Source organism: Salvelinus sp. IW2-2015, linkage group LG32, assembly GCF_002910315.2.
Source record: "Salvelinus sp. IW2-2015 linkage group LG32, ASM291031v2, whole genome shotgun sequence".
NCBI classification, from domain to species: domain Eukaryota; kingdom Metazoa; phylum Chordata; class Actinopteri; order Salmoniformes; family Salmonidae; genus Salvelinus; species Salvelinus sp. IW2-2015.
This window is the reverse complement of record NC_036871.1, coordinates 1,964,732-1,976,597: the sequence shown is the minus strand read 5'-3', so window position 1 is coordinate 1,976,597 and position 11,866 is coordinate 1,964,732. Positions and strand designations below refer to the sequence as shown.

Here is an 11,866-nt window from a genome sequence, read left to right as displayed (position 1 = left end):
ATGTTATGTTGCTAACATGTTGTTGTTATGTTGTGTTGCTACCATGCTGTTTTGTCATGTGTTGCTGCCTTGCTATGTTATTGTCTTCATGTAGTGTTGTGTTGTCTTTCTTGTTGTGATGTGTGCTTTGTCCAACTTTTTTTTAACACATTTTTCTCCCCAATTTCGTGGTATCCAGTTACAGTCTTGTGACACTGCAACTCTCATACGGACTCGGGGGAGGCAAAGGTCGAGAGCCATGCTCCGAAACACTACCCAACCTAGCCACACTGCTTCTTGACACAACACACATCCAACCCTAGCCCAGAAGCCATGTGTCATTGGAAACACCTGGTCAGCGTGCACCTGCGCCCGGCCCGCCACAGGAGACGCTAGTGCAATGAGACAAGGATAGACGCAATGAGACAAGAATATCCCTGCTAGCCAAACCCTCCCTAACCCATGCGACGTTGGGCCAATTGTGCATCGCTCCATGGACCTCCCGGTCACGACCGGCTGCGACAAAGCCTGGGCTCGAACCCAGAATCTCTGGTGGCACAGCTAGCACTGGGATGCAGTGCCTTAGACCACTGCGCCACCCAGAAGGCCAAATAAAATCATTTAAAAAACAATCACATGAAATAAAGACAAATCTTTGGCAAAGCAAAAAAATAAGGCTTCACAATAATGGTGAACACTTGGAGACATTTTGGGATTAAGTGGGTTAAAATATTCCTCGAAGTCACAGAGGGACATGTCAAAATGCTGCATTTTGGCACGTTAGCAACTCTTTATTCATATTATAAATCGGAGATTGAATTCTCCATGTGGTCTATATTAAAGAAATTATCAAATAGCTAGTAATTTTGTGGAACGACCCTAGAGGTCATGATTATGATGACGATGACGTCAATCATAATAATAATAATCATCATCATCATCATCATTATCAATATAATCTTGTATTATTGTGCATGATGTGTCTGTTAAATTAAACATAATGAAAAAGAGAGTATAGGATTGAAAATGTCATGCCGCGGGCYCTTACCAGTGGAGGTTTTACTGGTGGGGGACTCAACAGTCGCCACTGTCGCCACTGTTGTAGTCTCMACAGTCACAGTCGCCACTGTTGTAGACTCAACACACAGRGTATTACMAGTGGCATTCACCCACTCTGATACTCTTGTCCCGTTGGATGAGGTGCAGTTAACATATWTCAGCCCTGTAGGCAATCCAAACAACAGTAATCACATGCGTATCTAAATTACATGTAAATACTGGCAAATGGATAGTGCTGTTTCGATACAGGTCAATTCTTATTGATAAGAATTGATCATTGATCATTATAATCATTAATCATTATAATCATTAATCATTAATTTTGTTGATCATAATGTTTTTTTAACAAAGTAAATTAAACAGTAGATTACCTGGACAGTGTGAGATTCTCCTGCTGACAGTATCACTGCTGATGTTGTTTCTAACGGTACAGGTAAGATCTCCTGACAGGCCTTTCTTCAGAGTAATGGTGTTTGTCTCATCACCAGGAGAGATCTCAGTGTCAATCAGTGTCTGTCCATCCAGAGTCCAGCTGTACTGGGGACCATCCCCCTCAGAGGAGCAGGACACCCTCATCTCTCCATGGGACAGACACTCAGAGGACAGCTGAGGASWGGACACTGGAGCTGTGGGGGAAGAAGGATAYGTAACTGTAGTAAGAGGGCAAAACACATTAGAACACAACACCAGCCATTCTTCTTGAAAGCCACAGAAACTACTGTAGTCAACAGGAGCAGCARATTCATGACACAYAWTGACTGCATTTCAAATAACCAACAGATGATTTAATGTTGATGGATGTGGTTATGACTCTATGTACCAACTACAGTAACATATGAAAATAAAAATGACTCCATGGTTACACATACAATGCATTTCTCATTATTTGTATTATTAGGTGGTCACATGTTTGTAGTTTAGCCAGAGCAATAGCTTGTCAAAGTTATCATGTGTAATAATTATTTGGCAAGTTATTATTTGGAAAGTTAGTTATTTACCTTCGATGAACAGTTGTAGTCCTCTGGTCCCTGATAATTTCCCTTCTGATTTATATTCTTCTAGCAGGTATTCACCAGAATCATTCCTTCTTGTGTTATTTAACCTAAATGTCCCATTGTTTATAAAGAAGTGTACTCTGTCTTTAATGGGAGTGTCTTTTATTACCCATTTGTCCTTCTTCATTCTGATTATCTCTGTTATAGTACCAGTTGAGCCTTTATAAAATGAGAGTTCATCATATCTCGTGGCATCAGTCACCAGCTGGAGATAGACAGTTCCTCCCAGAGCTCCATAACACTGAGATCCATCTTCTCTAGCATCACAGGAAGTCTCCAAGCCTGAAGATCAAGAAGAAAAGACACTGTAGTGACTATCACTGTTCTAACCCAGGTCAAGTCATGTATCATTTCACAGATGATGATACAAGTGACTAACAGTATAACCAAACCAACAGCATCAACGTGATAGGGATCATTAAGTCAGTGATCATTATTATGGGACAATGAGTAAAGAGACAACTGTCTTCCACAGTGTTCTGAATATTGTCTATCATCATCCGTCATTTCTGCTTCATGATATACAAGACTCCTGATATTATATTCTACATAAAAGAAGAGGGAGGTCAACACATATAAAGAGGTTTCTTACCATGAGACACTCCTGCTGAGATTACCAACAGTCCTAAAACAGCCTCCATGTCTCTTTACAACATAGGATCTCAGTTTATCAAATGAACTTCGGTACTTCAAAAAAGTCCTCTATTTTCTATTCAGAGCTGAATTTGTTTTACGTCACAAACAAAACCAATGCAAGGAAAGTATGAGAGATAGCTGTTCCTGCCACTCAGAAGAATTCACCCAGTTTGTGACAAGCAAAAGAAGAAGAGTAATTTTGACCCTATTCATAGATTCTGACTCAGAGGAAAGAGGAAGAGCCTCATCAAAGTCTCAATTATTCATTATACAAACAGCCATGCTGGCTTCATGTCAGCATTTCTATACGCCTGGCCATGCTTTCCTCCTGGCTACCCCAACCCCGACCAACAGCTCCGCACCCCCCTGCAGCTATTTCCCCAAGCCTCCCCAGCTTCTCCTTCAACTAAATCCAGATAGCAGATGTTCTGAAAAAGCTGCAAAACCTGGACCCATAGAAATCAGCTGGGCTAGACAATCTGGACCCTCTCTTTCTAAAATTATCCGCCGCCATTGTTGCAACCACTATTTCTAGTCTGTTCAACCTCTCGTTCGTATCGTCCGAGATTCCTAAAGATTGGAAAGCTGCTGCGGTCATCCCCCTCTTCAAAGGGGGTGACACTCTAGACCCAAACTGTTACAGACCTATATCCATCCTGCCCTGCCTTTCTTAAATCTTCGAAAGCCAAGTTAACAAACAGAACACTGACCATTTTGAATCCCACCATACCTTCTCCGCTGTGCAATCTGGTTTCCGAGCTGGTCACAGGTGCACATCAGCCACGCTCAAGGTACTAAAGGATATCATAACCGAAATCGATAAAAGGCAGTACTGTGCAGCTGTCTTCATTGACCTGGCCAAGGCTGTCGACTCTGTAAATCACCGTATTGTTATCGGCAGACTCAACAGCCTTGTTTCTCAAATGACTGCCTCGCCTGGTTCACTAACTACTTCTCAGATAGAGTTCAGTGTGTCAAATCAGAGGGCCTGTTGTCCGGACCTCTGGCAGTCTCTATCGGGGTACCACAGGGTTCAATTCTCGGGCCGACTCTTTTCTCTGTATATATCAACGATGTTGCTCTTGCTGCGGGTGATTCCTTGATCCACCTCTACGCAGACGACACCATTATGTATACATCTGGCCCTTCTTTGGACACGGTGTTAAACGCTAGTAAAACTAAATGCATGCTCTTCAACCGATCGCTGCCCGCACCCGCCCGCCCGACTAGCATCACTATACTGGACGGTTCTGACTTAGAATAAGTGGACAAATACAAATACCTAGGTGTTTGGTTAGATTGTAACTCTCCTTCCAGACTCACATTAAGCATCTCCAATCCAAAATTAAATCGAGAATCGGCTTCCTATTTCGCAACAAATCATCCTTCACTCATGCTGCCAAACATACCCTCGTAAAACTTACTATCCTACCGATCCTTGACTTCGGCGGTGTCATTTGCAAAATAGCCTCCAACACTCTACTCAGCAAATTGGATGCAGTCTATCACAGTGCCATTCGTTTTGTCACCAAAGCCCCATATACTACCCACTACTGCGACCTGTATGCTCTCGTTGGCTGGCCCTCGCTTCATATTCGTCGCCAAATCCACTGGCTCTAGGTCATCCATAAGTCTTTGCTAGGTAAAGCCCTGCCTTTTCTCAGCTCACTGGTCACCATAGCAGCACCCACCTGTAGCACGCGCTCCAGCAGGTATATTTCACTGGTCACCACCAAAGCCAATTCCTCCTTTGGTCACCTTTCCTTCCAGTTCTCTGCTGCCAATGACTGGATCGATTGCAAAAATCACTGAAGCTGGAGACTCAAATCTCCCTCTCTAACTTTAAGCACCAGCTGTCAGAGCAGTTCACAGATCACTGCACCCGTCCATAGCTCATCTGTAAATAGCCCATCCAACTACCTCACCCCATACTGTTATTTTGTTTTGTTCCTTTCCACCCCGGTATCTCTACTTGCACATTCATCTTCTGCAAATCTATCACTCCAGTGTTTAATTTCTAAATTGTAATATTTCGCCACTATGGCCTATTTATTTCCTTATCTCCCTTATCTTCCCTCATTTACACACGCTGTATATAGACTTTTCTATTGTGTTATTGACTTTGTTTGTTTATTCCATGTGTAACTCTGTGTTGTTGTTTGTGTCGCACTGCTTTGCTTTATCATGGACAGGTCACAGTTGTAAATGAGAATGTGTTCTCAACTGGCCTATCTGGTTAAATGAAGGTGAAATAAAATAAAAATAAAACAGCGATCTCCTACCTCAATTTGGATGAATATTTCTACTTCAACGAGTCGGCGGTGCAGGACATACCACTCACCACGGATCAGGCCCTTATCCTCAACACGTAGGAGGAGATAGAGATGGCGCAAGAGAGGCCAACGTGCGGATACCCTGACGAAACTACATTGACAAGTAAATAAACCGCCTCTACCCTCTGTTCTATTGGTGTAAGTACAATCACTGGAGAACAAACTGGACGAGCTCCGTTCAAGACTATCCCATCAACGGGACCTGAAGAACTGTGAAATTCTGTTTCTCAGAGTTGTGGCTGAACATGGACATTGATAATATACATCTAGCTGGTTTTTCTATGCATCGGCAGGATAGAATGGCAGCGTCGAGTAAGTTCAAGGGGGAGGTGTGTGTCTCTTTGTGTGTCTCTTTGTGAACAGCTCTAATTTTCAAAAAGTCTTGAGGTTCTGCTCGCCTGAATTAGAATACCTCATGATAAACCGTAGACCATACTATTTACCAAGCGTTTTAATCTATATTTTTCGTAGCTGTCTATTAACCACCACATACCTGATTCTGCCACTAAGACCACAATCAAGGAGCTGTATAGAGGGCCATAAGCAAACAGGAAAATGCTAATCCAGAGGCAGCACTCCTCGTGGCCGGTGATTTTAATGCAGGAAAACTGAAATCCATCTTACCTAACTTCTACCAGGATGTCACCTGTGCAAGTAGACGCAAAAAAATCTCTAGATCACCTTTACTCCACACGCAGAGATGAATACAAAGCTCGCCCTCCATTTGGCAAATCTGACCATAACTCTACCCTCCTGATTCCTGCTAACAAGCAAAAACTCAAACAGGAAGTACCAGTGATGCGCTAAATATGGAAGTGGTCTAATGAAGCAGAAACTAAGCTCGGGATACATCTGATTGCATTGAGGAGTTTACCACATCAGCCACCGGCTTCATTAAGGTCGAGGTTGCAGATAAAGGATCAGATATTTATTTAGTTGGTGCTGTATATTAATTAATACACAGTGCATTCAGAAAGTATTCAGACCCCTTGACTTTTTCCACATTTTGTTACGTTGCAGCCTTATTCTAAAATGGATTTAAACATGAAAAAAAAAAATATGAAATATCACATTTACATAAGTATTCATAACCTTTATTCAGTACCTTGTTGAAGCAACTTTGGCAGTGATTACAGCCTCGATTCTTCTTGGGTACAATGCTACAATTTTGGCGCACCTGTATTTGGGAAGATTCTTCCATTCGTATCTGTAGATCCTCTCAAAATCTGTCAGGTTGGATGGGGAATGTCGCTGCACAGCTATTTTCAGTTCTCTCCAGAGATGTTCGATCAGGTTCAAGAGCAGGCTCTGGCTGGTTCACTCAAGGACATTCAGAGACTTGTCCCGAAAACATTCCTGTGTTGTCGGCTGTGTGCTTAGGGTCGTCCTGTTGGAAGGTGAACCTTTGCCCCAGTCTGAGGCACTAAGTAATCTGCAGCAGGTTTTCATCAAGGAACTCTCTGTACTTTGCTCCGTTCATCTTCCCTCGATCCTGACTAGTCTCCCAGTCCCTGCCGCTGAAAAACATCCCCACAGCATGATGCAGATACCACCATGCTTCAACGTAGGGATGGTGCCACGTTTCCTACAGATGTGACACTTGGCATTCAGGCCAAAGAGTTCAATCTTGGTTTCATCATCCCCCGACTGCTCAGTTTGGCCTGGTGGCCAGCTCTAGGAAGAGTCTTGGTGGTTCCGAACTTCTTCCATTTAAGAATGATGGAGGCCAATGTGTTCTTGGAACCTTCAGTGCTGCAGTCATGTTTTGGTAACCTTCCCCAGATCTGTGCCTCGACACCATCCTGTCTCTGAGCTCTTAGGACAATTCCTTCGACCTCATGGCTTGGTTTTTGCTCTGACATGCACTGTCAACTGTGGGACCTTATATAGACAGGTCTGTACCTTTCTAAATCATATCCAATCAATTGAATCAAGTTTTAGAAACATCTCAAGGATGATCAATGGAAACATGATTCATTTGAGCTCAATTTCAAGTCTCATAAATAAGGTATTTCTGTTTTTATATTTAATGAATTTGCTAAAATGTCTAAAAACCTGTTTTTTGCTTTGTCATTATGGGGTATTGTGTGTAGATTGATGAGAATATTTTTTGTATACATTTAACAATAACGTAACAAAATGTGGAAAAGGGGAAGGGGTCTGAATACTTACAGAATGTGCTGTACATGGGTTCTAACTTGAACAATTATTAGTTAGTTTACAATTTTACAATTTAAGCTCCCTCCATATAAAAAACACCAAAAATGCAGAGAGCACACAGAGAGCCCAAGTGTGGACAACCAGAGCCTCCCAAAACACAACACATGCAGCAAGCTCCAAACATAAACTTTTCCATCTAGCAAAATCCACAATCCTTTCTCCAAAATGCTACCAGATCCACAAATGAACACCTGGTCGAAGAGTCGGTTTAGTCCGCCATCCACACACATAGACACACACACAGTTTCGGCCACAGCCACAGGCCACTATACTTAATTAAAAAACTTCTTGTCAATACGGGGGCGCTGTTTTCACTTTGGATAAAATCGTGCCCAAATTAAACGGCCTCGTACTCTGTTCTAGATCATACAATATGCATATTATTATTACTATTGGATAGAAAACACTCWSAAGTTTCTAAAACWGTTTGAATTATATCTGTGAGTAAAACAGAACTCATTTGGCAGCAAACTTCCATACAGGAAGTGAAAAATCTGAAAACGAGGCTCTGTTTCAGGGCCTGCCTATTCAACTGGCTTTTATTTATCGATATTGTATTACTCATACGCCTTCCACTAGATGTCAAACAGGCAGTGGAAGGTGGAATGGGTGTCTAGCTTGATCTGAGGCCGAATAAGAGCTTTTGGAGTGACAGGTCCGGTATTTTCTTTGTCCGACGGCGCGCGGGGGAGCTCGACATTGTCTTCTGAAAAGCGTTCGGTATACACGGCGAATATCTCGCGGCTTCTGATTTTTATTTGATACATATGATAAAAACATCATAAAGTAGGTTTTTTCAACCGAGTTTTATCAGTTTATTCAACGTTTATTGGAATTTTGGAGTTTCCGTTCTTTGCGCCAAGAGAGGATGGAATGTTAGCAACCTTGGCTAGCATTGTGGCGCGAATTCGACAGAAGAAATGGACATTCTAAAACCAAACAACGATTTTTCTGGAAATAGGACTCCTTGTACAACATTCTGATGGAAGCTCAGCAAAAGTAAGACAACATTTATTGATGTTATTTCGTATTTCTGTGTAAATTGTTGACTCCTATTCTCCGCAGTTGTTGGTGAGCGCTGTCTCACAATAACGCATGCTGTATGTCATACTAAAGTTATTTAAAAATCTAACCACAGCGGTTTGCATTAAGAACCATGGTATCTTCATTTGCTGTACAACATGTAAAGTTTATGATGAGTTCTTTGGTCCAGTTAGGCTTAGTGCCAAAATATCTCCGGACATTCTGGGGAAATGTTTGCTACGTATTCACAATGTATAACCACGATTTGCAGCTCTAAATATGCACATTTTCCGAACAAAACATAAAATGAATTGTATAACATGATGTTATAAGACTGTCATCTGATGAAGTTGTCCAAAGGTTAGTGATTAATTTTATCTATATTGCTGGTTTGCGAAAGCTACCTTTGCGGTGAATAAATGCTTTTTGTGTGTGTGGCTATTGTGGGTAAGCTAAATATAATTGTATATTGTGTTTTCGCTGTAAAACACTTAAAAAAATCGAAATATTGCTGGGATTCACAAGATGTTTATCTTTCATTTGCTGTACACCATGTATTTTTTCATAAAATGTTTTATGAATGAGTATTATGTATTTCACGTTGCTCTCTGTAATTATTCTGGCTGCTTTGGTGCTATTTTTATGGTGGCTGCAATGTAAACTATGATTTATACCTCAAATATGCACATTTTCGAACAAAACATAAATGTATTGATAACATGTTATAAGACTGTCATCTGATGAAGTTGTTTCTTGGTTTAGGTGACTAATTTTATCTCTATTTTGTTCGGTTTTGTGAAAGCTACCTACGCGGTGGAAACATGGTGAAAATATGCAGTTGTGTGTTTGGCTATTGTGGTTAGCTAATAGAAATACATATTGTGTTTTCGCTGTAAAACATTTAAAAAATTGGAAAATGATGGCTGGATTCACAAGATGTTTATCTTTCATTTGCTGTATTGGACTTGTGATTTCATGAAAATTATATTATATGATATCCCTGTCCCGTTAGGCTAGGCTATGCTAGTCAGGAGGATCCCGGATCCGGGAGGGTGATGAAGTAGAGTTAAGCAATAAGGTCTGAGGAGGTGTGGTATATGGCCAATATACCACAGCTAAGGGCTGATCTAATTTATGACGCAACGTGAAGTGCCTGGACCCAGCCCTTAGCTGTGGTAAATTGGCTCTATACCACAAACCCAGAGGTGCCTTATTGCTATTATAAACTGGTTCAAATTGAATTAGACCAGTAAAAACATTATTTTTGTCATAGCTGTGGTATACGATGTGATATAACACGGCTTTCAGCCAATTAGCATTCAGGGCTCGAACCACACGGTTTATAAAGAAACATTGATCTCCATCGCGAAAAAAACTCCTCTTTTCCCATAGGCTTCTACTATCTATAATATGACAGCACCAGCAGTTAGCTACCAACAGCTGGCAGACATGTTAATTTGGTTACTTCAGCATTAATCAGTGTTTTTTAGATGTGAGCTGAAGACGTGAGCTGAATGCGGTAGCTCTATAGCTAGCTAATGTTAGCATAGAGGTAGTAACCCAGATAGCAGACAATTCCGGCAATTTTTTGGCACTGCTGGCTTTGCCACGACAGCGGCTAGTCCTATGTGGGCCAACAATGTGCCAAATACGGCAAACGATTCTGTATTAATTGTGGAAGGCCAAAATTGGGAATATTGTGGCTTGCGATATAATGACAGCATATATTTCATATTCTTAAACAATATATTAAAAAAATAAGCACTGTGCATCTTCTTGCACTCTACTTTTCATCCCTTTGATATGTACACATCAATATCACTGTTTTATTTTATTTATTTTAACTGCCTGTTAACACATTCTCTGTACCTGTCACAACCTGTTCTGTTTCACCTCTCTTGTGCTTGTCTCCACCCCCACCAGGTGTCTCCCATTTGTTCCCCATTATCCCCTGTTTATTTATACCGGTGGTTTCTGTAATGTCTGTTGCCAGTTCGACTTGTCTCTTCAAGCATACCAGCGTTTTTTCCCGTACTCCTGTTTTTCTAGTCCCTGTTTTCTAGTCCTCCCGGTTCCAACCTTTTCTGTCGGTCCTGACCCTGAGCCCACCTGCCATCCCATTCTGCCTGCCCTGACCTTGAGCCTGCCTGCCGTCCTGCACTCATCTGACTCTGACCTGGTTTACGAACATCTGCCTGTCCTCGACCTGCCTCTTGCCTGCCCCTTGTCTATTAATAAATATCAGAGACAAACCATCTGCCTCCTGTGTCTGCATTTGGGTCTCATCCTGAGGTCATTATAGTGCCCTTTGATCCGTTGCTATTAATCTTTTAAATTGTGTATTAGTATATTTTGTACTTGCTGTTGTTGGGCTAAATGCAAGTAAGCATTTCATTGTACGGTATTAATTTAGTTCTTGCATATTACAATAGACGTACATGACTTAACAATGGATTGCAATTAACCCCATTTTTTTTGGTGCTATATAAAGTTTAACCTATTTAATGGTTTAATATGGTTCTTTAGAACCTAAGGAAAGGGTTATTGATATAGCTTACAGGTTCCATTCATAACCGTAAGCATAATTATAATTTAAGAAATAAAAAAACATCAAATAAGGTTTAACAATCTTTATAGCAAAGACCTTCCACTATTTGGAACCATTTTTCTTTTTTTTGTGTGTACCAAATGTTTTACTATGTTAGACTATTCAAAGTGAATACCTCCAACTCTTGGCGCCAACCCCTAGTCATTTGATATGAACAACCAATTAGACTACAAGACCCATGATAGTTTGAGAGGAGACCCCAGGGATCATTTACCAAATTGCAGCATTGCTAGCAAACTACATGCGGCAATAACACTGTTGTTGGATCAGTTGCATGCAATAGCTAGCTAGCTAACTAGCTTCATGAAATCTGTAAGTTTGTTATTTTTTCCTACCTGACCTTTATATAGCTTAGCTTCAATAATATATTTTCCTTATGAAACTGCAATTGGACCGTAAAAAATTGAGTGTAGGCAAGGTAACCTGGCTAGGTTAGCTAGGTAGCAAAAAAAGTCAACTAGCTAGCTTGTCAAGCAGCCTTAAATGCTAGCAAGATTTATCTGACTCATAGCAAGAAGGCTGTCAACTGAAATTATTTGCTGTCCGGTTATTTTACTAACATTTGTGAACTAAATCGAGGAACTTTTCATTGTGATAGATAGCTAGCTAGCTAAGTTAACATGTCCAGTTAACATGTCCTGCCCAAGTAAAATGAGCAGGTGTACTAGTAGCTAGCTACTCACTAGCTAGTTCAATTTTTTATTTTAGGTTGTGTAAGTTAGATGTCAAGGGGCCATTACTGAGGATGCTAGCTATTTAAGAGTGAGTACTGCAGCTAGCTTACTGTAGACAACGCTATTTGAGAAACTCTTTATGTTTCTAGCTGTCTAGTAGCAGTGCTATGTAGATATATACAGTGGAAAGAAAAAGTATGTGAACCCTTTGGAATTACATGGATTTCTGCATAAATTGGTTATCAAATTGTATGTGATCTTCATCTAAGTCACAACAAT

General features: G+C 40.9%; 1 protein-coding gene across 1 annotated transcript in view; it reads right to left on the bottom strand.

The window, feature by feature from the left end:
* The window catches only part of LOC139023506 (SLAM family member 7-like), a 21,037-nt gene extending 18,125 nt beyond the window's left edge, over positions 1-2,912 (bottom strand). Inside the window, exons 1-4 of the mRNA XM_070436785.1 lie at positions 2,686-2,912; positions 2,037-2,375; positions 1,410-1,664; positions 1,028-1,201 (exon numbers count right to left, since the gene is read on the bottom strand). Of these exons, the coding sequence (XP_070292886.1) occupies positions 1,028-1,201; positions 1,410-1,664; positions 2,037-2,375; positions 2,686-2,734 (817 nt within the window). The 5' untranslated portion in view covers positions 2,735-2,912. The remainder of the gene's footprint in view (positions 1-1,027; positions 1,202-1,409; positions 1,665-2,036; positions 2,376-2,685) is intronic.
* Between the last annotated feature and the right edge of the window lie 8,954 nt (positions 2,913-11,866).